Genomic DNA, 27624 nt, shown 5'->3' with positions numbered 1-27624 from the left:
CATTGTTGGGGATCACTCCTGAATTTACTTAAGCCTTAGAAAAGTAAAGTAGCCTAACAAAGTAGCTAAAATCGTGGACGTACAGCATTTGGACAGAGAGAGTGATATTAATTTTCTTTGCAAACAAACAAGGATCTTCAGGGTGCAATGTGTGCTGGGCAGCAGCCAGGAGCGAGGTCTCTGGTGAACCAATCCCTCGCTACAGATTCTAGCGAAGGGACGAGGCGTGTCACATCTCTGGTGGGGATGGAGCCTCAGTGCTTCTTTTAATATCTCTGAGCTTTCCCAATCACAACTATCTCTACTGAACTTTGGCTCCGTCTAAACAGTTCTTTGAATTACTTACTAAAACAATATATGACAGTAATGAGAAAGTGGCCACTTTCATGAGTAAATCATGTAAGCCTTATAAGATTTACTTATATGTAGTCTATGTTGTGATTCTACTGGTGTTACTGGTTCTGCTGGTGAGACGATGTGTTCACAGGAAACTTGAAGGTTTGTACATATTCATTCTTATTCATCGTGGTATTTTGTTTCCATTCTGTCATCATAATTTGGTCCATTTAGATTCTTAAATCATAAAAGTGTTTACTTTAACTCATTTCAGCAGATGGAGAAGATGACATCACCAGTGACATCACATACAGTGTTGTGAAATCATCAAATCCTCAACAACCTCCAGTCAAAGAAACCAGAGATGGAGGTTTGTGTGTTCACCCAGGTGTCATCCACATACCTGAACCAATGACTTGGTGGTGTTTCAGGGTAGGATAGCAAAGCCCTCTTTCCCACGTCTTCCATATACAAGTTGCCCACAATGGGTGAAACTGGGGAGCCCACGGCACACCCACGTTCCTGCCTGTAGAACTGACCCTTGCATGTGAAACAGGTGGAATTAAGACACAGTTTCAAAAGCAAGCACACCTGGTCCAACAGCCTTGTCTTGTTCTAACTGCTTCAGACAGTCTGTCACCCTCGTCCTGTGACCACTTCCTGGGTCTCTTTCAGTCTTCAAATATAAAGTTTTTACAGCTTATAGATTTTAAGTTCTGCTCCAATTATTTGGGTAAAGACAATAAACACTTTGATGGTCAATAAGTGAAAGTGAAAATGTGATAAACGAATAATATAATTAATAAATAATAAATAATAAATAATTATATTTTTTGATAAGTGAAGTTCACTGAACTAAAAGGAAATTTTGGTTTGATGATGGTTGACATGTTTTCCAAATAGAAGTTTTTCCTCTAGTGAGGAGATGCAGGTGCAGCAGAGCATTGCTGGAAGAAATGATCCCAAGGGTGGAATCTCCTGAGAAACCTTCAGAGACCCAGCGAGAAGTAGGGACCATAGCTGACAGCCCAGGCAGGGGTTGAGGTCAAAGGTCATGCTGTTTGGGGACCTACTGGTCATCATGAGAAGATTCTGGAACCACAGCAATGACCATAAAGCTGCACTGGATGGAGAGCTGTGCCACGGGGCTTTCCAGAGGTAATCACGAGGAGATTGTGGACAACAGATGGAGATCTGAAGGATGAGGGGAGCGTTCCAAGCTCCAATCGACAGTGCAGAGAGGAAGTTCAAGGATGGCATCATGATTCTGTGAACAGAAAGCAGAAGCTATGGTGGTGACGGGGAATGACTGACAGCAGTTTCCTATGAACATCACCTAATGCTGTGTCACTGTGCTATGCATGCTTTGACACTCTGAAGAGGATCTTCCTTTGTGTCATTGTTGTTGTCATTTGCATCATGAACAAGACTGCTGAAGTGACTCAACAGGTGGGGTTACAACAGCAGTAAAATCATTGAATCCAATACCCTTTCCAAAAAAGGTTTTCTGCAGAGACGAAAGGACAATAGAGGAGTCATAAGTATCCCCCCACAGGAAGAATGCATGAAATGAGGTGATGAGGGTTGACAGAGGCCATAAAACAGGAGTGCTGACAAAGGCCTGCAGCCTTGAAGATAACTGAAAGCCACATTGACAAACAGCAAAACTAACTGGTGTGTTTGTTATACCCATGTCTGCATTTGGACTCTGGTCATATGGACAGTGATAGAAACAACTGGAAGAGACATTTATGAAGCTCTGAGGAACTCAAACCACTCTGCATGTGTGATTTACACACCTGGAGGAGATGCACCACAAAGCTGGAACGATTTTGCAAATGTTAATTTCTATGTTTGACTGTTAACATTCATTTGCTTACTTGGAGGGTGTCAATGGAAAATTGTATTTAGTAGTCAGTATAATCTTTTAGTGATATAAGTTTGCATATGGTAGAATGCTGCATGTAATCATTTGTGTGTAGAAGTATATAGTTGGTGGCATATTGAAAGAATGTCTCATCCTAGGAGGTCTGTAACATTCTAGGGTGTTCACCCCCACATCCTAGGAGCATGAGAGAGGTCGTACCTTGTCTTATTGTTTTATGGTAGGATTAACGTAGCTATGTCTGTTTTAGTCTAAGTGCCTTTTGGTTTGATGAACTGCTGGACTTTGAGACCAGCAGGTTTAGGGAAGATCTTATGGGGCCACACTCTGACCCCCCCCCCCCCCCCCCCCCCACACACACACACACACACACACACACACCCAATGAAGTATAAAATAAAGACCGGGGCAGTTTCTCAGGCGCGAGTCTCTCAGTCCGGAGACTGCCCTTGCTTGCAAGAAATTCTGTGTGTTTCTCTTCTCTGAGTCTTTGCTGAAGAAGTATTTTAGAATATATTCCTTAACAGAGAGAACGATGCTCGTCACAGTTCTCTCCCTCATGCACGAGCAACACAAAGAGCTCTGGTGACTTGCGTCTTGTTTTTGCCATTGTAGTAGAATTGTCTTGGCGTTCCAGCAATAGGTCTGTGCTAGATGAACGTATCAGCAACCTTCAAACACGTGTGGAGAATTCATTATTTCTTTGACAGATTCTTTAGTAAATAACAGAAAAAAGAAAGTAAGAGAAAAATCACCTGCACAAGTGCCGAGGTAGGTCTCCTGCAGGATTGGTTTTCCCTTCATCAGGAGCAGCGCTGGGCTGTTTAAATCACAAACAGTATCCTACAGTTGTTTATGTTTTTAAACCCATTTTGCACAGAGAGGCATTTTTTGGAAAATGCATTGATAGTAATGTTGAATATTATTACACATCAAAAAAAATAACTACATTAAAATAATCACATCGTGACGCCTCTGCCTTTCTAAATGGAGGGACAGTAACTGTGTGTGTATGTAAGCGTGTAAAACCTGAAGATGGTAAGATTAACAGTATTTTGTCTCTATCTACCATTCTGCTATTCATCTCAACAATAACGTGGCGCACAGCGTGGCGTGAAAATAGCCACATGCAATGGAGCAAAATATGGGTGTGTGTGGTTGGAGGATGTGTTCATGCGCACAAAGGGGGGGTGGAAATTTTTCTTGTGAAACAAAGTTTGGGAACCACTGGTTTAAACGATGTTAGCACAGAAATATTAGCTTCTGTCATGACTGATGAAGTTACTGGTTAATAAAGTTTCCAGTAAAGTGTTTAATCGCAGCCACAGATTGACTCTAAATATCCAGTTTTTCTTTAGTGCATCTGTAATAAATATGTGCAAGTTTCAGTGCTTCGTTTGAACTGTATGATACTTATACTGACCCAGGGTCAGTGTAAAATACAATCCTAGCTGTGTGAACAAAGCCTGGCTCCTTTAATCCTGCATGACAAACCTCAGGATGCAGGTTATTATTACTCTTTCCTGCTGGCACACCTGTCACACCTGAGAGTCAGCTAGAAACTTACAGTGACGTGGACATCATGCAAAGACTGCCAGACTCTGTAATACTGCAAATGATCAGTGAGTCAGGTTAACAAAAAAGAAAGTAAGAGGAAATTTAATTCTATAAAACGTGAAAAATTCCACACACATGTAACTCACCACTGTGTGAAGATCACAGGGGAGAAATCGTTTCTCTGAGTCAGAGATGAGTGTCAGTAACACAGAAGTTGTCATGGTCCCCGCACCTCGCCAGCTGACAGCAGTCAGGCACTTTGTTTTGTTTATTCTCCTCTCTCGCCTCTGCTCTCCCTTTCTCTCTCGTCCTCTCCCACTCTCTCTTTCTCCTGCCGGGGCGGAGCTCAGTATGGGCTCCTGCTCCTGGCCCACGCACCTGGAGATGATCAGCACACCTGCCGCTGATTATGAGAATTGGAGTCCTACTTAAGATGGCGAGTCTGCTCTACTCGTCGCTGGATCGTTGAGCCATCAGCGTCAGTCGTCCTGCACTCTGCAAAGTTTGTTCGTGTCTGAACCAGGAGACTAACTGTTTCTCTGTCTGTGTATAGATTTCCCCTGGACCTGTTTTCCCTGTGCACGGTGACTGAGCGTGAGCAAGAGTGATGGAGGAAAGAAGAGGAGCTGTGTGTGGTTGTGAGGGCTGTATGGAAATCTCCCCTCCCTGGACTCCTGCCCCTTTCACTCCCGGACCCTGGAACCTGTTATGATATTTTGATACCACGGTAAGCATTTACAGGATATTGTTTCATACAGGAAAACTGTTACTCAATAAGGCCCATATACTAGTTGTTTTTCTCTTTCTCTGTGACCCAAGAATTAATGTGTAAGACTTACAGGCTGGTACCTCAAGGTCGAAAACACCACAGAGATGAGACCACTTCCTTACTCCCATCCTCCCTTTTTCTTTATCTCCTGGAAAAGGCTCGTTAAAGGCTAGGTGGTTTGTTTCAGAATTCACTGATGAAAGAACTCTGTATTCTATGTCTAGGAGTGTATTTTGCTGGGATGATCATAAATTGTAGCTGAACTGATAAACTACACACAGGATACTTCTTGGCTCACAAGGCAGGAAGACGTTTCCTTATTTGGTCTGTACCGGTTTGAACTGGGAAAGCTGACACACGAACCTTTTTTCATCTATATAAACTGCTGTGTATCAAATAAACCTTTGAGTCGATTGGGAAGGCAACGTAAAGCAGTCTCTGTTTTCTTGTTCTCCCAAGCTGCTCCCGAGCTCGTACTAACACGCTGAACGGCATACCTGAGTGTTACTTTAAATAATTAGGAATCTTAGAAGGAAAGGACAGAACTCTGCTTATCGCTCACGCCACGGAGGAAACCCGGGAAGGCAATTTCCTTCAATTTTGGTGTCAGAAGTGGGATTGCTGACAGAAGGTAAATATGTGTCTTTCATATTTATATAAAGACCTATTATACCTCTCTCAGTGATCGATCCATAAAAAAACGGGATATGCTGACGAAGTTTCACTTAGTGATCCAGAGAGATACACTGACTTCCTCAGTCCCCGAATAAAGTAAATTAACCCTTGTGTGGTGTTGGTGGACCCGCTAGAGTTGTGGCTTTCCAAATTAACACTATCAAACAATTTTATGTTAAATTACTATGAATTAATGTGCTTCTCGTTTTTCTTTTATATAAAATGTTATAAATAAATCAGTTATAATCAAGTGGAAATACACAACACATTTATATGTAAAAAAAAATAATAATAATAATTAATTGTTTAATTTTTCTTTAAAAAAAAAAAAAACACGGGTCTCAAGGGTTAAAAGCAGTAAATTAAAAGCAGAAAGACACAGGGAGTTGCCTGTTGTTAAGTGAGAGTTGCTCACACAAACAAAAAATTGCTAGCAATAAATTTAAAGTGACCTCAGCTGTGCCGCAGCGAAAATACTAACCTAAATCCTCCTAGCGTGTAAACCCCTCTGGAAATCACTGAACATGGGTCAGAATAATTCAAAGACCACAGACAGGTCCGATAAAAAATCTAAAGTACCTGTAAAACCAAAAATTAATAAAATACCAAATAAAGTCTCAAATAACGGCTCAGTATAACTCCCATTTCCGGTTACGTGTAACCTACGTCCGCGAATCGGTGAAGACGTCCATGATTACGTATCCAGAACATGCGGGAGTGCTTATGTGACTGACTTTGTTTACAACTTAAGAAGTTCAATGCATTCTAATTTCTTTTCGGAGCCTTATCCCGAACGATTATCGCCAGAAAACAGGTCAGTAGAAATGTTGAATATCATTTGTGATAAGAAAAGTAGTCTGCTTAAAAAGTCCTGTAGAAAATATATGATAGAATGCCGCGACGTGATACATCAAATGTTACCACTATGGAAAAAGGGACCGGAACCAGGTGTAGATGCTTTAACATCAAATAAAACTAGTGCAGGCTCCAGCATAGAAAATAAATCTACTGCGGGAAAAGCTAGTCTTGCATGCTCAGCCATTCAGCCCACAGCCCCGCCGCCTTACGAAGATGAGACCGAATTAATAGTCGCTGTAGCAGCTGCACGCAAACAATGTCAGCGCTTTGATCCAACCAGCTTAAAAGACAGTGACAAAAAACCTGAATCACATGCAACGGATCTTAGACACCTAATTGAACAAGATCAGGAAAAACAATATATACGCCGCAAGGAAGAATTAGCAGAACATAAAAAAAGAGAAAAACTTTTGAAAGAAGAATGTGAGGAACTTATGAAAAACAATTCAGACGACTATGAAGAAAAACTTTTGCATCAGGCAGTGTCCACGATAGACACCCACATGAAACGCCACGATATCGTAGCTAGAGGTTTAGAGGTAGCTAAAGAAATACCTGTTACCCGAACTTTAATAAAGACTTATCTAAAAGGAAAAAAGGAAAAACAAAGCCAGGATGACAAAGGTCCTCACGCCAACACTCGCGGTAGTAAACAAACAGACCCAAAATCTAGTGACGTCAATGACACTTACCCCTTTATGATAATAGGAGATCAGTGTTGTATTCAGCCCCCTAAAATCTCAGAATTAGTGACAACTATTAAAGAGCTTCCCTATCCTCTTAAAAATCCTACAGCCTTTGTCTCTGCACTACAGAGAAGTACCAGATATCACCATTTGGGTGGTCCGGATTACAGGTACATATTGTGTCAATGCATTCCTGGAGTAACCGAGTCACAACTCATAAGAGAGATAGGTGAATTAGACCCAAAGCGCCGATTTCTTTAAGAATCTAAAGAAATTCCTGCTAACAATGTCCAGAGACAAAAGTGACTTAAATGCAGTAACTATGTGTAAACAGAAGCCTGATGAATCTATCCTAGTATTCATAAAACGCTTTATGCACTGTTGGACAAGCTAGAGGTGCAAATTCAGCTCAGTTTTCCAGCAGCCGCAGACACCCAGAGCAAAAATGAATTTGTGTATTTAATTTAACATAAAGGGTGAAATGTTTGCTGACACTGATAACAGCTTATGTTTTCTCTGCCCTATGTACCGACATGATGGAGAAGGAACAACCTCTGTGTCAGCTGGACCCTCAGCAGAGAATGAACTCAACATCCTTTTTGTCCGGTACTCTATGTCACACACTGTGCCAAAAAAAAACGTGTACAGACGCCACTAACAGGTAATCCCATGACTGGGAGCCACACTTTTGTTTCTCTCACACTGTTCAACAACATGATAACTGCTCACACAAGTGAAGGTCAAACAGTGATTTTGTTACATAACTCAGACATAGGTTACGAAATATGTCGACACATAGATCTAACCTACCCTATCCACTGTACTATTTCTGCACTTACGTTGCCAGCTGAATACCAGAATATGACATTGTGGTCTAAAAGTGAGAATGATATCTGATTTATTGACTTTATCACGTACACCTATTAAAACACAACAAGCTAGTATATGTCAAGCAACATCCCCTTTCCACGGAAAAAGCCGCAGCTCTAGATGTCATCATAGGAGATTTATTGACTACAGGAGTAATAAAGCCCACACTCCTGTCAATCCTGTGCCAAAGCCTAACAAACCTGGCGTATGGCGTTTCATACAAGACTTGAGGCAAATTAATGCAGTCAACATTCCTCTGCCACCTCTCGTTTCAGATGTTCACAGCATATTGACATGCATTGCATACACACTTTACCGTGGTGGAAGACACACAGCCGTTATTTGCATTCACACATAGAAATAAGCAGTACACTTGGACTCGTTTGCCCCAAGGCATGATAGACAGCTCTGCTGCTTTCTCAATGGTGCTCCACTCCTCCAGGGCTGCACCCTGATCCACATGTGGATGACCTCCTCCTCTGTGCTGAAAGTGAAAAAACTGTGTCAAACTGCTACACACATGCTTCTCCAGCACCTCCAAAAGACTGGCCACAAAGCATCTGCAAAGAAAATGCAGTACTGTCAGACTTCTGTTCAATATTTGGGATTCACACTGTCTCACGGAAAACGTTCCATGACTGCAGACAGGGTCAAAGCTGTGACCTCTGTCCCTCGTCCCACTACACAGAAGGAAATGTTGTCCTTCCTGGGCATGGTGAACTATTGCAGACAGTGGATACCAGACTGTTCTTTTCATGACCACATTCTGTTGTAAAAAAGAGAAGCCTCCTCGAATACTGTGGTCCACAGAAATGACTGCCTCTTTCAATGCATTACAGGGAGTGCTGACCTCCGCCACTCAAAGGTGCTGCCTGAATTGTTCAGGGAATGCCGGCCTGCCTGAGGGCAGTAGCAGCTTGCTCTATCATGATAAGGGACTGCGAGAAGCTTACACTCTCACATGACACTATTCTACACACCAATCACCAGGTCACGACCATTCTAGCAAACATAACTAAACAACATATGCAAATCTCACATTTATTGATCCTATGCTGTGTTCTTCTGACCGACAGGATGGCTCAGACAGGCTTGATGATCATGACTGCATGACACGTATACAGGAATCCACAGCACCACGTCCAGATTTAGAGCAAACACCTATCCCAGACTCAGCCACGGTTTATGTGGACGGGTCCTGTTCAAGGCCGAGTGACAACTCATTTCTTTGTGGCTATTCAGTGGTGACATTGCCTGACATCATACTAGAGGCTCACTCATTACCATTTCACTCAGCACAAAAAGCAGAGCTCATGGCTTTAATACGCGCCTGTGAGCTCCATTTGGATAAGCATGTGACAATTTACGCAGACAGCCGCTATGCATTTGGCGTTGTGCATGACTTTGGCACATTGTGGAGACAGAGAGGATTTAGATCTGCTGATGGAAAATAAATTGCTAAATTCTGATTTTGTTCAAAGACTTTTTCAGGCTATACAGCTGCCATCGGCCGTTGCAGTTGTAAAAACGAAAGGACACAGTACAGCTGACACAGACGAAGCAACAGGTAATGCTCTAGCAGACGTGACAGCCAAGGCTGCAGCTGCATCCCAGCTCCCACCGCCGCAGGAAGTATTATCTGTGCCCCTACAGCTGCCACTTGTTACACTCCCAGACTATTTAGACACAAATGTTGATTTAAAATTCATACAAGAGCAAGCCTCTGCATGTGATTACACCTATTGGGAGAATAATGACTGTACCTTAGATGACAGAGATGGCTTATACAAAATCTTAAGGGTTTGATTGCCCTCCCATATTCCCTGCTGCCAGTCCTTGTCCGACATTTTCACGGTGTGAGTCATGTCGGACAAAGAGGGGTAATAGGGGCAATAAAATCAAGATTTGTAATTGAGAAAACATTGCATGCAGTAAAAAGCATATTAGCAACCTGTCTAACATGTGCGCGAACTAATGTAGGTAGCTCAAAAGCAAAACATCAGCATTTACCACAACCAGATTTTCCATTTCATACATTACAAATTGATTTCACACACATATGCCAGCGCAAGGAAGCATCAAGTACTTACTGGTAATAGTGGATCAATTTAGTAAATGAGTAGAAGCTTATCCAACCTCAAAAGAAACTGCAGAAGTAGTCTGTCAAAAGTTGAGCAATGAAATAATACCCAGATTCGGAATACCTCACCAGATTAACAGTGATAGAGGATCTTCATTCACATTAGAAGTAATTCAAAAGTGTGCTAAAACTTTAATGACCTGGGTCAAATTACTTACTCAAGTCCTGTGTGAGATTAGAATGACTCAATCTGCAGTAACCAAATTATTTCCATTTGAAATAAGACTATTTCCAACACCATGGTCAGCTTCCAGAGGGGCACCGCTAGTAGAAGGTGATGTATATTGCATTGTCCACTGATGTTCACAACCTGGTAGAAACACTGAATAATAACTATCAGAAAGTTTGTCTCTCTCAGCTTTTCCCCTCCACAGTTCCACCAGTGGAGACAAGGAGACGCATGTTGGAGAAGCCACTAAAACCAAGGACACTCTGGGAGGCCGCGTTTTCCAGCCCCCAGGCTTTACTGGCAGTGACGAAGAACCAGCATCCTCACAGACGGACAACCTCAGTGGATTCATGCCAGCAGGGTTAAGACCAGCCCAATCGGACCATCTCAGGCGTCGGATCAAGCAGACGACATCTCCGGCGAGCCAGCGCCCGGATCCAGAGCAAATAAACACACGGGTAGATGACATCTCCGGCGAGCCAGCGCCAGGATCCAATTTACACACACACACAATCACTGATTAAGACACAACGTCTGAAAGAACAACAACAAGGTACTCAAACATCCAGCAGGAACAGAAAGCCAAAAGTACCACATGATGTCTAACCTGATAAAGCCAGACTCATTCCATCCTGATAATGGAGAAAATGAAATGCCCATTGTCATCATACGACGCTTATTCAATGTCTCTCGAACCTGGGACCAGGCCAGGAGACGACTGAAGAACTGTTTTTCTTATATACTTTCTTATATATTTAGGTTATTTATCATATCTATCGCATTAACCTTAGGATTTCTCTTTGCTATTTTGTATTGTAAACTGCAACCATGTTCACATTTCTGCAGGTCATATTTTGCTGACTATACCTCATGCTCCATTTTGCAAGACACCTACTTAATGCACTCCTCACGTTCCCTAAAATCAGTAAATAGCAACATAGACGCCACTAATAAACCATTTTATGCACCCTCTAGAGCAGGAGCTATCGCCTGGTATGAAAATGCCAGAACAGCCGCTCGTGACTTAGGAAACAGTAACTGTTATGTCTGTTCAAAGGCTGATCCAGAACAGGTAATAGTAGGATACCCCATATCCGGTTTCCCCCTCACTGAGGGACTAGAGAAAATCAGCGGAAATAATGCTCTCTTTAAAGACGCTTTACAGTTGACTCTGAGCCCTCTCGACTGCTTACTTAGACACACACACACACACGAACTAACCCTGAGACTCCATTAGGCGAATTATTGAAGTTATCTGATGACACCGCAGGGACCTGCGCCCCAATGAAACGCCCTAAGAATAGGTTAAAACCCTCACTGCCCTTAGGACAGATCCCTCTCCATTTTAATACTAGTATGATATGTCTGCGCAGACTAAAGTTAACTGGCCCAGACACACACATAGATTATACAAAGGATAACTATACATTCTTCTCTGACTCCCCAGGTGCACGCTGTAATGAGACATGGCTAGCTGTCTCTATGGCTGAAGTTGTATCATATCTGGAGGAACACACACACAGTTCAAGTTCGAGCAGAGAATCGATCATTGTTCCCACAGACGGTGTATTAAATGACACTGACTGGGGGGAGTTAGTTAAATCACACATGGTCACGCGCCTAACTAGACCAATCCCACATGCTTATTGGTTGTGCAATAATACCCTTAGATTAGCTTTACCTGTTAATTGGACCGGTACCTGTGGTCTAGTAACCGTTGATGTTTGCTGTACTTTCATTCCCAATAATACTGCTCCTAACGGTTCATTCACACAAGCTATGAATAAACTTGAAGCATTGCAGATAGAACTAATTGCCAATACAGGTCACGGTCAGTGGCTAGATAAGTGGCTACAGGACACGTTTGGAAGATGGAAGGAACTAATTGTAGCCTTTGTAACCGTTGCAGCATGTTTTTGATGATTATTGTCTGTTGTGTGATACCATGTATACGCTCTCGGAATTTTTGATATTAAGCTTCCTCAAAGGACTAGTTACATTTATGATTTGTTTCACATTTATGATTTATCTTTATATTATGTTATTACATTCTGTCTTTATACTATGTTATCATTACATGATAAAAGGGGAGAACTGTTATGATATTTTGATACCACGGTAAGCATTTACAGGATATTGTTTCATACAGGAAAACTGTTACTCAATAAGGCCCATATACTAGTTGTTTTTCTCTTTCTCTGTGACCCAAGAATTAATGTGTAAGACTTACAGGCTGGTACCTCAAGGTCGAAAACACCACAGAGATGAGACCACTTCCTTACTCCCATCCTCCCTTTTTCTTTATCTCCTGGAAAAGGCTCGTTAAAGGCTAGGTGGTTTGTTTCAGAATTCACTGATGAAAGAACTCTGTATTCTATGTCTAGGAGTGTATTTTGCTGGGATGATCATAAATTGTAGCTGAACTGATAAACTACACACAGGATACTTCTTGGCTCACAAGGCAGGAAGACGTTTCCTTATTTGGTCTGTACCGGTTTGAACTGGGAAAGCTGACACACGAACCTTTTTTCATCTATATAAACTGCTGTGTATCAAATAAACCTTTGAGTCGATTGGGAAGGCAACCTAAAGCAGTCTCTGTTTTCTTGTTCTCCCAAGCTGCTCCCGAGCTCGTACTAACACGCTGAACGGCATACCTGAGTGTTACTTTAAATAATTAGGAATCTTAGAAGGAAAGGACAGAACTCTGCTTATCGCTCACGCCACGGAGGAAACCCGGGAAGGCAATTTCCTTCAGAACCCTTTTTCCCAGACACCGTTGTGTGTGTGTGTGTGTGTGTGTGTGTGTGTGTCACCGTGGAGAACACTGTAAATAAATTCACTTTTGATTTGAAGAAACTTGTGGTCTGCGCCTGAGTCCGCTCCACTAATCGTGACAGAAGTAAAACTCAGTGTCATGCAGTGACTTTTACACAACCAGATCAGATGAACCAGCTCACACTAAAACATTTTGCTGCACTCTTTACACTTATTTCTTTTCTTTCTGCTTTCTGAGATAAAAGCTCTTTATCAGTAACTTTTACAACTTCTGGCAGGTTAATGTCTGAACTTTGGAGTGAAACACACCCTTAGTTACAGGAAATAACACCACTGTCTGTAACTAAGTGAATCCACCTTAACACCACCTGTGTGTGTGTGACTGCATTACACTCCCACTGCTGGGAACCTGAACAAGAACCAGAACAAAGTCTAAAATAGAAGCTGACAAACAGCTGCACCACCGAGTGACACTTTATTTTATAAACTTCACAACAGGTTTCATGTTGTGACCTGTGGAGGTGAAAAGACACAAAACCTGTTTTACAGCTTTTGAGCTGCAGGCAGGATTGAAACACACCTTAGTTAAAAGTCAAACAGCAACATTTTTCTCCTCCCCTCACGTCACTCAAATGTGACAAACCAGGAAACAGGAAGTTCTTCGTCCTCAGTAAAGAGAGACGCACAGACGATCAGACTGAGCTCAGACCAAACTAGCAGCTTCCTCTGAGTGAGTCCAGCTACAGGAGAGAAAAGTGGAAAACTCCAACACTGCTGCTTCAAGCTGCTGACGCTCCACACACTGAATGTGAGTTTGAGCAAAAACACGACTCAAAGGAAGTTTCAGTGAAGGTGGTAGAGGAGGGAGGGGAGCCAGGACTGACTGTACTTCCTGTCTGCTGTTTTCAGCTTCACTCACAGACTCAATGGCTTCCAGATCAGAGGAGGATCTCTGCTGTCCGGTCTGTCAGGAGGTCTTCAGAGATCCTGTTATTCTGTCATGTAGCCACAGCTTCTGTAAAGACTGTCTGAAGAGATGGTGGAGAGAGAGACCAACACACGAGTGTCCAGTTTGTAAGAGAAGATCTTCAAAGAATTATCCACCTTTAAATCTGGCTTTAAAGAACCTGTGTGAGTCGTTCTTACAGGAGAGAGATCAGAGAGCTTCAGAGGCTCTCTGCAGTCTGCACTCTGAGAAACTCAAACTCTTCTGTCTGGACCATCAGCAGCCAGTGTGTGTCGTCTGCTGTGCCTCAGAAAAACACACCAATCACAGAGTCAGACCCATCGATGAAGCTGCACAACAACACAAGAAGGAACTTCAGGGAACTCTGGAGCCCTTAAAGAAGAAGTTAAAGGTTTGTGAAGAAGTTCAAGTGAAGTTTGATCAAACAGCAGAACACATTAAGGTCCAGGCCCGACACACAGAGAGGCAGATTAAGGAGCAGTTTAAGAAGCTTCAGCAGTTTCTAGCAGAGGAAGAGGAGGCCAGGCTGGCTGCACTGAGGGAGGAAGAGGAGCAGAAGAGTGGGATGATGAAGGAGAAGATGGAGGCTCTGAGCAGAGAGATAGCAGCTCTTTCAGACACAGTCAGAGCCACAGAGGAGGAGCTGAGAGCTGAAGACGTCTCATTCCTGCACAACTACAAGGCTGCAGTGGAAAGAGTCCAGCGCTGCCCCCTGCTGGATGATCCACAGCTGCCCTCAGGAGCTCTGATAGACCAGGCCAAACACCTGGGCAACCTGACCTTCAACATCTGGAACAACATGAAGGACATGGTCTCCTACACTCCTCTCATTCTGGACCCAAACACTGCTTATCCAAAACTCATCCTGTCTGAAGATCTGACCAGTGTGAGACGAGGAGGAGAGAGGCAGCAGCTTCCTGATAATCCAGAGAGGTTTGATCGGGACTGCTCTGTCCTGGGCTCTGAGGGCTTTAACTCAGGGACTCACAGCTGGGATGTTGATGTTGGAGACACTACAGGGTGGGAACTGGGTGTGTTAGCAGAGTCTGTGGAGAGAAAGGGACGCATGTGGTCTGGATTATGGACAATATGCTTCTTCGAAGATAAAAGATTCCACCCAGCAGCTGAAAATTGTTTTTCAGTCCAGAAGAAGCTCCAGAGGATCAGAGTGAATCTGGACTGGAACAGAGGAAAGCTGTCGTTCTCTGATCCTGATACTAACACACACATACACACCTTCACACACACTTTCACTCACAGGATGTTTCCATATATTAGCACTATTCTTGGTAAAGTGAAGGTGTGTCCGTTGAAGGTGTCAGTGTCAGTGCAGCAGATGAGTTGAGGATGATGATGTTTCTAATGTTGTTTCCTGTCAGTGAGTTGAAGCTGTTAAACTGCAGCTGTCCTCCTGCTGCCTCGTTGTTCCAAAGCTCTTTGTTTCTCTTTTAGTTTCACTCTTTCTTTCTGTTTCTGCTGTCCACCTTTTCACATGGAAAATCATTTCACTGTTTCTCACTGAATGACTCCCCAAACTAGATTTGAAATTCTATCAAGTTTCTAATCATTACAAGTGATTCATGTTTCTATTTGATGTGTAAATGGAGATGATTTAGTTTGCTGGGATATGGACTGACATGTGTTGAATGGGAGGAGCAGTTTGTTGTTGTCTTCTTGTCTGTTTATGACAACAATAAATATGTTGTTGAAACAATGATTCATGTTTAACTCCATATATGAAATGTTTCTGATCTTTGAATTCTGTTTGATTAAAGACTTTCTTCATGACACAAATGAGATTTCAGTGTATTAATAGAACTAAATAAGCTCAGAGTTGAAAGGCTGGAGTATTATGTACGTGCTTCACTGTCAGGATCTTCAGGGGGATTCAAAGGGAAACATCAAACTGCTGTAATGAGATAAACTAGTTGGGCTGAACACACTTATCTGTAGTTTGTCTCCATCCAGGATCATCAGAATATAATGAACATGTGTGAAGAGCCACAAAATGCTGCTGCCCTCTCAGCATGATGAGCTCCAGCCTTTGTTAGCAGGACAACAGGAAACATGAGACAACTTTCAGAGACAGTAACCAACTGTGGCCACAAGATGGCAGCAGCTGATCTGAGATCCTTTATTGGACAGAAGGACGCTGCTCTGTGACGTCATCAGAGAGACGGCCTTCACTCTGATAGATCTGACGTCATGTCTGCACTGCGATGATGAAAGCTGATAAACACATTGTTATTGATCCATGAAATCACCTCTGTCCTCTCAAGTGTAGCTGTTTACAGAGCTGAAGAAGTCCTTCATCATCAAAACAGACAAACATGTATTTCCTGTATTAAGTGACGTCATCCTCACTCTGACCTCTTACATACATTCTGTTCAGTTTTCCTGCTGTAAGAAATAAAGTGTGTGAAAATAGAAATGCAGGGAAACATCCATTAATCACAGCTGAGCCGTTTGTTTCTGACTCACATTCAATGAGGCTTCAGGTGTAAATACCTCAGAAGTGTTTGTGAGTTCAGTAGAAGCAGACCCAGTCGACCATCATGGCCTCCACAGCACTACACAATGCAACAGAAAGGCCTTCATCATCTGCTGAACCACCTCTGAACCACGACGCTCTCCCTGCATCTAAAAGCTGTTAGTCAGGATGAGATGCTGCTGTGATCGCTCACAATTTACCTGTGAGACCTTTGTAAATATTGTCTTTGTTTCTGGAGGAAACACCTTTAGTCTGTTTGTATTTGGAGTGCAGATCTGGGCGTCCATCACTTTAACCTGCACACGTTTAGTTATTGAGTGTAGTTGATGTTTGGCAGCATTTTATAAGTGACAGTTCATGAACGGTGAAGGAACAGAGGACGCCTGACCATCCTACCTGTGTCAGTAAGAAGACTTTCATCACAACTTCACAACTTAACACAACTGAAACCTGAATTCAGTGTTGCATAGTTTACTAACAGTGTGTGCTGACACTGAAGTTAGCAGTTTGTTTCCTAAGAGCTGCTGGGACAAACCACAGTGAGCGGCTACAGAGTTTAGTTAAGGTGGTTCTAACATGTGACCTGTTGAATTATTTACAGGGATTTATTTTTCATTTAAAGCATCATTTGTGAAGTTTTTATGAAGTTTACTTCTTTTATGTTCTTTGTGTAACGTTTAGATTTTCTTCTCTGGTGTTTTAACTCTTCAGGTTTCCTGTAACAGAGATGTAAACCACCGTTTTCTGATGCTGCTGCACTGGGACATAAACACGGCCACTTTATTAGGCACACCTTGCTGACTGCAGGTTATAACCCCTGCTGGAAACATCCCCACAGATTTGGATCCTTATTGCCATGACAGCACCACACAGCTGCTCCAGATGCTGCAGGATGCTGGTCAGGGCTCTAACAGTGAAACTTTACTGAAAGTAAGAAACCTGAGAGGAAATAAACTTTGACTTTAGTAAGCTGAGCTCTGAAGCTGTGATGGAGCTCAGTCGGTGTGAAGGCGGCTGCTGTGTAACAAACGTTTGTCTGAGGTGCTGCGACTGATCGTGGTCATGTTTATTTAAAGAAGTCGGTGATGAAGCAGGCTGTGCAGTCCGAGCTCTTCATCAGTTAACAGTCCTCCAGAGCTGCTGCAGGGAGCTGACTGTCCTCCAGGTGGCGCTAAGTGAACAAAGTCCAAAGAAATAAACTTGGACTGTTTTTTGAAGCCTAAATAAAATGTGAATAAACTTTATAGATACATTTGAAACCAGCTACTCTGTGACTTTACACACTCACACAGTAACAGAGCTGATTCCTGATTGGAGCAGCACAGAGTTAGTCTTCTTCTCTGGCTGTGGATTGGTTCGTCAGGATTTCCTCCTTTACAGGTTTAAAAACAATCTCTGTTTCTACATTTTTTGACCTCCTTCTTGTGTCTAAAGGTGAAGCAGCACCAGCCTCCTCTGATCCTCATGTTGTAGCTCTGTGTGTCCAGCAGGGGGCAGAACACCTCCAAACTGTGCCAGCAGCTCTCACTGTGAGCTCAGACGTTTGTGGACACTCAGTTTGTTTGAACATAGTAAATAATCAGAGCTTCTCACACTGTTTATGGGGACACCACCTGCCCGAGGGTGTACTGTGTCAGAGAGGTGGTGTATGGTGCTGGGTGTAGTCTCTCTGCTGGTTCACAGTTTTTACTGAGGAGCTGTGTTCATGTCAGGAAGGTTTCGTCTGATCACTGTGGTGCAGTTTGGTTTACTCTGTTTCTGAGTGTTTGTAGGATCAGTCTCTGCAGGTCACCTGATACCTGGCAGTGAAGTGTTTATGAATCAGCTCCGTCAGATTTAATCCAACAGAATAACATGTAAAACACTCCAGGGCTTTTACTCTGAAACTTTCTCCAGAGCTGTCTGGAGTTTTCTTACATTAAAATATTCTGGGATTACCAGACTGTCCACATCATGTGTCCTACCAAAACTTGCATCCACAAATATACCCTGACATTAAACCCAAATAGATGTGAGAGCGAGTCATTAGTATCAGTACTGTGTGTGTGTGTGTGTGTGTGTGTGTGTGTGTGTGTGTGTGTGTGTGTGTGTGTGTGTGTGTGTGTGAGAGAGAGAGAGATATTCAGGTAACTTACTGGGTTACTGCACATGCTCACACCTTTTCAGCACAACAGGTGCAGTTTGGTGTTTTACTCCTCCTGCTGGAACAATGATGGCAGCTCTCAAGACTTTATTGGTTATTGTCATTTCGTGTTACACAGCCTGAAACGAAATACTGTTCCTCAGCAGCCTCTACAGTGCAATAACCAATATATTTTAAAAAGAATAAATACAGTTTAAAGGGAATAAGTTTAAAAAGGAGCAGCAAAAAAGGCATAAATAGCTTAAAATCTAAGTTCTAAAAAAACCTCCAGTTTTTATTAATATTTTATTATTTATCAAATTATTATAAACTAAAAATATTTTTTACGTGATAAACGACTTCAGTGCTTCGTCCATGACCTCCTGAAGGTAAAGGGCCCAAAGAGCCAATCAGCAGCTCTGAAACAGGAAATATGACTCATGGAGAAGTTCACAACAGTTTCAGCTGCCAGTTGTACTCATCACCATGGAGACTGTCTCCATGGTGGAGGCAGAGTGACAGTGTTGTAGATGCTGCATTTTGAAGCCTCAGTGTTTATATTTTTGTTCACAGCCATGTAGACAGAGAGGCAGAGAGAGACAGTGCTGTCACTGAGCTACATGTGTCAGAGCTCAGATGAGGCCCACACATGTGTGTTATCTGTTGTTGCTACACACAGTTAAGATATGGAACATGTGAACATGAGACATATGAAGAGACTGAACAGATAAAATGTCCTTTATATCCATCAGTGACTTTTTATTGTTTTAAACTTGTGCTGCTTCTTTTTGACTCGAGTTAGTGTGACACTGATGGAGCTTCTTGCTGCAGTGTGTTTGGGTTTGGCTGATAACACTGGTCATGCATGTTTCCTTCATGCTCTGTGGTAAAAGTGCATCAGTCTGCAGCTCTGTGGCCGCCCTTCTTCTTTTTCTCAGAAACATCCTGATTTCTTTGTTCTCACTGTTTTGCAGCAGAGGTGTTAAAATAAAATAAAAACTGTGAAAAGTTGCTGCTATTTATAAAAAGACACCATTTAATGCTTTTAATAAGCTTAAAAGAACAGAATGAAATGTCTCCATCGCTGTAGTGTAATAATATCACAGCACTGTTGCAGTAATTTTAATGTGTTTATTGTACAGAGACTGATTCAGCTGTGATCTACTCAGCAGTGAGAACTGAAGACGTCCGTTATGGACAAACAACCATCAGAACAAGGAGGCCCAGGTACAGCTGCTCTTTATCTTTGACTGTGGACAGAGACAAGCGTTTCCCTTTTTACATGGTAAAAAGAAGATGACCACTGAAGGTGGAATGGTGAAAATGATGGTCATATATTTGAAATTAACCCAGAGACATAAAAACACCTGATCTCCAGTCTCTAGACGCAGTGAGGCTCCATTAGAAGCTGTTCCGAAATGTGAGGCCTGACGCTCCCACGCTGAAAAATGCGTTCTCCATTCTTAAACAACACAACAGCTGCACCATGTTTTAGTTATAGCAGCAAGTCAAAACTAATCACATGTTAGGGCTCTTGGTTTTGTGCTTGTGGGTGAAAATGTTATTTTCAAGCTTTTCTTCGTCACATTTTAATATTTGCATTCCTGTTGCCATAGTGCCTGAAGGCTCTTACAATTTAAAAAGAAAAGATTTTACCGGAGGAATTCTCACCTTTTACCTTTGGGCCAGTGTTCGTAGAACATTCAGTGTTAACCTGTTCATAGGCCCTAGAATGTTGAATTCAGGATCCAGCAGATGTTTGTGAGGTACATTTTGGAATAGCTGGATAAACATCGTCTAACTTTTCTTTGCTCTCCAGTATCATTGCAGGAAAATGCAGGTTTTATTAAAACTGACAATTTAACACTCAATCCCAAAAACAGACTTGACATGTTTCCATGAAGACTGCTTCATAAATCAACAGCTCTGAAAATCCATTAAAAAACAGTAATATAGAAAATGATCGCTCTCACTCTGTGTCTCTAAAAAACCCAGCAAACTGGTGATCACTTCAACAAAATGGGCATAGTTTATGGCTTTATCAGCTGCAACACCATGTGGCACCTGGATCCCCACCCTGCAGGCCCTATATTTTATACCATACACCAACACAAATGTAACACTTCTTTTTCCCCGAGGCATTAAAGACAAAACAGAACAAAGACAATTAGGTGAATGTAGCTTATAAAGTGACCGTTCAAAGTCACTTTAAAAAAAAAAAAAAAAAAGCAAAACAAAAACAAACCCGGGGTAATGATATTACTTAAAGCAACAAACTCTTACATTTACTTAGCAGTGATTTTATTTCTCCAATGTTCTAATCTAGAACCACAACTCTACACCTGCCTGGTGAGGATAGAGCACCTAGAGTCACGCCTTTCAACATCCAAACAGTGTGAGTCATTCGAGTCACTCACAGGTTTCTTCACTGCTTATTTTAGGTCTTGAAAGACATTAATCAACATGGTAGAGGTGAAAAAGTTGGCATCACAACTTCTTCACTTCTGCATAACAGCCAGAGCTTCCTTCCTTCAGCCCAAGGCCAGGATAGAGAGGCTGAGTGAATACTGTGCACACTTTGTGAAGCAGAGTCATGATGTCAGAGATGCTGTAAAACGACAGAGTACCTGACCTGTAATCCAGGTACACGCCAATCTGAGAGGTACGAGGACCTGACACCGCCTTTGCTACTAAATTATGTCTGAAAGTATATCCTTTTGCAGAGCACTCCAAACACCAGGACTTGTCATTCTTCCCAAATTCCGAGTCAAATGATGTCCGGCTGATGTTTTTGTAAGACGCTGCCACTGACCAGGCGCCACCACTCCAACTGACCTCCCAATAGCACCGCCCTGTTAAACCCTCTTTGCACAGCACCTGCTTCACACCTCCAAACCTGTCCGAGTGAGATAAATGAAAATGCTCATAGTAGCCACTCGTCACTCGTTGAGAATCTTGTGAAAGGTCCAAGTATTTGTTGACCGAGTTGGGATCCACTGTTAGAGGACAGTGATAGCACAAAAACTCTTCTCTGGTCTTTGGCACAGGTGGCAGCACAACTTTTATACCAAAAACTGTTGCAGAGATCTTGGGCCATGTGGTCTCCAGAAGCTTCTTCATGTCATCTCTCAGCTGAGTCAGACATTCGGTCACGGTTTCCACTGAATGTTTAGGACGAACAACAGCGCCTGTAATATAGAAAATGATCGCTCTCACTCTGTGTCTCTAAAAAACCCAGCAAACTGGTGATCACTTCAACAAAATGGGCATAGTTTATGGCTTTATCAGCTGCAACACCATGTGGCACCAATACCCACCCTGCAGGCCCTATAGGTGTCTGACCTCCAAGCCTTGTTGCATATGTCCCTCTGAGGTGCTTGTGCAGTAGCTGTACTAGTAGAACAAGAAGTAGTGGCAGTAAGAGTATTAGTATTGTGCAACAACCAGGCTTCAAGAGCAGTCACTCTTCTGGCTTACAAATGGTGAAAACATGTCATATGCACATGCCACACTCTTAACTGTGAATCAGAAATTTTGAGAGGCGAATTGGAAAAGCAGTTTAAAATTCTGGTTTGGCATAGACCAGAGGCGGAGCCAGACATTTGAAACACCCGGGGCTTAGCCCTAAAGGGTAGTATGCATGTGGGTTTTGTTTTTTTTGTTTGTTTTTTGTTTGTTTTGGGTTTTTTTTTTTTTTTTTTGGGGGGGGGGGGGGGGGGGTTAGAAATGACTGAAAGATTAATTGGCTCTGTTTTGAGTTTTGTTCAAAAAAGAATGACTTCATATCGGGAAAAATATATATCACATGTGCAGGACACCTTAAACTAGTTTTTTAATTAAGCAGCAAGGCAGAACAAAATCAGGGCTGTATCAAGACGCGAGGACTAAACCCCAATTCAACCAGACCCAGAACTGATCCAGAATTAAAACTGGACTACAACAGTTCAAAACCAGGACTACTGAGGACTTAACCAAGACAGAACCACAATCAGAACTAGATGATAGTAGCACTAAAAATCATCATAGACCTGCACTACACTTATTTTTTAATTCTACCAAAGTACAATATTTAGATTCAGAAAATTTTATATCCGAGGTTCGACTAGCTGCCCTTTTTCTCCGGTTCTGTTCATAATTTTTATGGACAGGATTTCTAGGCGCAGCCAAGTGGCGGAGGGCTTTCACTTTGGTGGCCTCAGAATCTCATCTCTGATATTTGCGGATGATGTGGTTCTGTTGGCTTCATCGGGTGAGGGCCTCCAGCTCGCACTGGAGCGGTTCGCAGCCGAGTGTGAAGCAGCGGGAATGAGGATCAGCACCTCCAAATCTGTGGCCATGGTTCTCAGCTGGAAAAGGGTGGAGTGCCCACTCCGGGTCGGGGATGAGTTTCTGCCCCAAGTGGAGGAGTTCAAGTATCTCGGGGTCTTGTTCGCGAGTGATGGGAGAAGGGAGCCGGAGATCGACAGACGGATTGGGGCTCCAGCTGCAGTAATCCGGACGCTGCACCGGTCCGTCGTGGTGAAGAGGGAGCTGAGTGTAAAAGCGAAGCTCTCAATTTACCGGTCGATCTACGTCCCTACCCTCACCTATGGCCACGAGCTGTGGGTAGTGACCGAAAGAACGAGATCGCGGATACAAGCGGCAGAAATGAGCTTCCTCCGAAGGGTGGCTGGCCTCTCCCTCAGAGATAGGGTGAGAAGTTCGGCCATCCGGGAGGGGCTCAGAGTAGAGCAGCTGCTGCTCCACATCGAAAGGAGCCAGCTGAGGTGGTTCGGGCATCTGACAAGGATGCCCCCTGGGCGCCTCCTGGGTGAGGTGTTCCAGGCATGTCCCACCGGGAGGAGGCCCCGGGGCAGACCCAGGACACGCTGGAGAGATTATATCTCTCGGCTGGCCTGGGAACGCCTTGGTGTTCCCCCGGATAAGCTGGAGGAGGTGGCTGGGGAGAGGGAGGTCTGGGCCTCTTTGCTTAGGCTGCTGCCCCCGCGACCCGGCCCCGGACAAAGCGGATGAAGATGGATGGATGGAAAATTTTATATAATTATTTAGCCTTGTTGTGCAAACAAGCCTGCATAACTTAATAAATACAGAATTTGAAAAATAGCAAACCTAAAAAGAAACATGAGTACCTGTGATACAGTGATACTTTTGGTAAACAACCATTTGACTAACATGTGTGTCTCACCTGCTCTTGTTCATCTCTGTTCTGTCCTCATTCTGCATCTCCCTCTCTGTTCCTCTCTCTCTCTCTCTGTTCCTCTCTCTCCCTCTTTGTCCTGACAATCATCAAATAAACAGTTGAAACCAGATATTTATGTACTGATATTTATGTAATGTTCCAGCATCATTAATCGTCACATCCTTCAGAATCAAAGACACGTCTCCATCCTTCATCTCTTTGTCCTGCAGATCCACCCGGTTCTTAAAAGATGGATGCTGGTCATCTAGAATAATATCACAACCAACTCGGAAAAGAACATTTCCTGACTTCAGGGCCCTGTTTCAGGAAGCCGGTTTGGAAAACTCAGAGTGAAAAACGACACTCACGGTTGAGTAACCCCGAACTGTCCAACTCGGAATATTCCGTTCCAGAAAGGCTGATAACAATTAGTTCAATCAAGGCGGAGTTGCTTTAACCCCAAGTGAAGCGCGCGGACGAGGATACATAAAGCCCTGATAAGCGGAGCACAGATTAAGCGAGTCACCATGGAGACGGAGGGAAAGAAGGCGCGGTCAATGTATCTTACAGCGCTTGAGGCCGAAATGCTGATGGCAGCATATGCCGATAACATGCAAATTCCGCGGAAAAAAGTAACACAGCCACAGCTGCAAAAGAAAGGGAGCATGCATGGCAAAACATAGCCGACAGAGTCAATGCGTGAGTGTTAATTTAAACATTGAGCTAGGGATTTCCACCCATTTAACACGTTATTTTATCATATGTTATTTTATTTGTTATTTTATACATTTTATTTTGTGACGTGATGTGAGCGCAGGTGCAACCCAACAGGCCCCAAACGTGCCTGGCAGCAAGTAAAAATGAAATATAAAAATATAGTCCAAACAGGTAAGGTGTAATTGTATTATGAGCCATAGTGCTTGGTCTGTTTGTCCCATGTAAATCAATTGCAGTTAGAGGCTACATTAATTTTCTGTCTGTAAGCACTTATTGAAATTATCTGAGCACATTACAAGTACATATTTGCTTACTCTGTATGCTCAAATGTGGCCCGTTATAGCCAACAGAAAAAAAGCGGAGGCCCGAAAAACAGGTGGGGGTCCTCCACCACCACCACTCACAGAGGCTGAGCAGTTGGCCCTCAGCCAAAACAGTGGGCGCCCTGTGGCCGAAGGCATCTCTGCGGGGACATCCTCTGAGTCAATAACCCCGCAAGACACAAGTGCCTACATAGGGGGTAAATTCAAAATAATACATGATGTGCATACATCCTTTCTTCACAGTCACCTTCGCAGTGCTACTCATTCATTTGATAAACTCTTTACCATAATGAATTATTTTGTAGTGAAGTTATTTTCCTACTGATTTTGCCTTCCCTCAGTCTTGGTTGTCTTTGAGAGCATAATGACAATGAAGTGTAAGGTGCTTGGTATGTTTGTTAATTGCCATTTGGTCCCTTGTAAGTTATAAGTGACCTGTATAAACCTCATATTCTATCAGTTGATGGTGATGGTGTACTGCATCTGGTGCAGCCTCCTGTTGAGCCAGACCAACATGCAGTTGTGAGTAATACTCCACAGATTATATGAGTGTACAGTAGAACAGCAATGTTGTTTATTTCTTTACTACAGGAAAATAATGAAGAAACATTGACAGCTGTTACAGAGGAGGAAGCAACAGAGACACTTTATGAGGTTCACATCTTTTAATACTTTGTGTACAGGAAACACAGGCGACCAATAAAGCCAGTTGAACAAAAAATCTGTTTATTCTTCTTTCAACATGTTGAGGTGATGGGTCAAAAGAAATGATTGTGACATATGGTGTCTCTGACTGCTCTTCCATCTTGTATGTCCGTGGGAGGGTCAGGATGTTCATGGTTTGGATCACTGCTGTTTGGTTCAGAAGGACAGTGTTCTCCTCTAATTGTGGCAATGTTGTGAAGAATCACACATGCCACAATAATGTCACATGCCCTTTCTGGGGTGACCCTGAGTCTTTGCAGGCACTGGAACCGGGCCTTAAGCATTCCGATAGTCATTTCAATTCTGGCTCTTGTCCTGCAATTAGCCAGATTATATCGCTGCTGTGGGCCCGGTTCAGGGTCAGAGTAAGGGGTAAGCAAATAGGGTAAACATGGATACCCCCTATCACCAAGCAAGTAGCCAGTGAACTCTCCTAAGACAGAAGGATACACTTCAGTTCAAATGTCCCTGAAGCAATTGGTCTTTATATATTTTAAAGTATTTTCAACTCACCATGTCCAAATTTTGTGCTCAGTGTACATTCACGGAATATTCGTGAGTCATGGACAGAGCCTGGCCACTTGGCTTCCACATTTGTCATAATGTTGGCAGCATCACATATGATCTTCACAGTGCAGAGAACACAAATTAGCATCCATTACTATAATGAAATAATTTGTTAGTTTGACATGCTACAGGGAACTATGTACCTGTACATTAATGCTGTGGAAAGACTTCCTGTTCACATAGTCTCCTTCATTTACTGAAGGAGCAATGATTGGAATGTGAGTGCCATCTATACAGCCAATCACGCCTGGGAACCGTGAGAATAAATGTAAAATTTAAGTAGTAGTTCAAGTATCACCACATCATAAATTAAGTTTTGGTCATCCTGATACCTGCAATTTTGTGGCATCCCTCTTTGATAAATCTTGTGGGTCTATGACCGGGGAACACCACAAACGTGTACAGGAGACGTTTCAGTGCAACTGTAACATTCCTGACTGCCCGACAGACGGTAGCCTTGGAAACGTGCTCAGCGTCACCAATATTATACAGAAAGCTCCCGTTTGCAAAAAACCGAAGTGCAATACAAATAATATGTACAGAACTGAGAGAATGTCCGCGATGTGTCACATGCGTAATATATGGCCTGAGGATGTTATCCAAATAAATTATAGATTGTGCTGAGAAACGGTAACGTTCGCACAGGAAATCATCAGGTAATGATAAGATGTCCAGACGCGCTCGAATCACTCTCTCCCGGCGGAGACACCTGCGGAGAATTTGGGCTTCGATATCTACCGGCTCTTCAAGGAAGGGACACGCCATGTCTGAGACTTCCTACTGTCAGGTTTCCGACAAAGGGGCGGAGACAGTCAGGGTTAGTTGTGGTAAACCTGCTAGGGGGCAGGTTAGCTTCACGGCGTGTGTCGTCATAGTGACTCACTCAGGCTGCAGCTGAACTCGCTTTGTGAAACCGAAAACCCAGAGTTTTCGTTAACTCAGGGTATACTTACTCAGTTTTTCCACTAAACCGGCTTCCTGAAACAGGGCCCAGATATTTATGTACTCTTCAGATAAAAACATTATTTATTTATTTTTTTCTCAAATCTCTTTATTTGGTTTTCCAGTGTTCTTTATCATAAAGGCTACTAAGATTCAAATATAAATGATTGCATATATACAATAGGAAAAAACAAAGTAAAAACAAAACAACAACAACAACAAAAAAAGGCAACAACAAACAACGTTGGACAGAGGATGCTATTTATCGAACTACCAATAAGGCTCAGTGACCATTTATATCTGTACAGTATTGAAGAAATCTATAAAAGGTTGCCAGGTTGAATGGAATTCCTCCAACCTCCCCTTTAGTAGGAGTTTAATTCTTTCCAGCTGCAAGTGTCTCAATACATCTTGTATTAACGCTGATGTGGTAGGAAGCACCTTTTGTTTCCAGTTTAATAGAATCAAACGGCGTGCCAGCAGCGTCACAAAACGTATCACATTATTTTGGGTGGCTGATAGGTCTACAACAACCGGCTTCACTCCAAATAAAGCACAGATTGGGTCTGGCTTAAGTGTTTTTTTAGAATTTTAGACAAGATATGAAAGACATTATTCCAATATGTTGTTATACAGGGACAAGTCCAAAACATATGTGCCAGTGAAGCAGGTTGCTGTTTACATCTTTTGCAGGACGAGTTTACGTTGGGGAACATTTTTGACAGTTTCAACTTTGATAAATGGAGTCTATGTAGCACTTTAAACTGTAAGAGTCCATGACGAATGCAAACAGAGGAAGAGTGTACATTTTCCTGGGCTTTTTTCCATTGATTGTCTGTAATTCTCGTACCAAGGTCACGCTGCCAGGTCTCTTTCAGATAGTCAAGT

At 42.8% G+C, this 27624-nt stretch overlaps 2 protein-coding genes and 2 long non-coding RNA genes across 4 annotated transcripts in view; 2 read left to right on the top strand and 2 right to left on the bottom strand.

Annotated features, from left to right (window-relative positions):
• LOC309693309 (hemicentin-2-like) overlaps positions 1 to 27624 on the bottom strand; it is a 1543010-nt gene that overhangs the window by 1396657 nt on the left and 118729 nt on the right. The window lies entirely within an intron of this gene.
• On the top strand, positions 4488 to 12530 carry LOC309696666. The gene is made up of 2 exons (XR_014273576.1): positions 4488 to 5178; positions 10135 to 12530. It is a non-coding gene; the product is annotated as an uncharacterized lncRNA (long non-coding RNA).
• Positions 13402 to 15467, top strand: LOC309694058 (nuclear factor 7, ovary-like). Its single transcript, XM_082513780.1, has one exon. It carries the CDS (start codon positions 13650 to 13652, stop codon positions 15033 to 15035), a length of 1386 nt encoding a protein of 461 aa, XP_082369906.1. The 5' UTR covers positions 13402 to 13649; the 3' UTR covers positions 15036 to 15467.
• LOC309696702 lies at positions 24224 to 26419 on the bottom strand. Its single transcript, XR_014273625.1, has 3 exons — positions 25938 to 26419; positions 25741 to 25852; positions 24224 to 25660 (listed from the first exon to the last, which is right to left on the bottom strand). It is a non-coding gene; the product is annotated as an uncharacterized lncRNA (long non-coding RNA).

The sequence above is a fragment of the Aulonocara stuartgranti genome (genome assembly GCF_965226115.1).
Source record: "Aulonocara stuartgranti genome assembly, chromosome: 3".
NCBI lineage: Eukaryota > Metazoa > Chordata > Actinopteri > Cichliformes > Cichlidae > Aulonocara > Aulonocara stuartgranti.
This window is presented reverse-complemented; position numbering and strand designations above follow the sequence as displayed.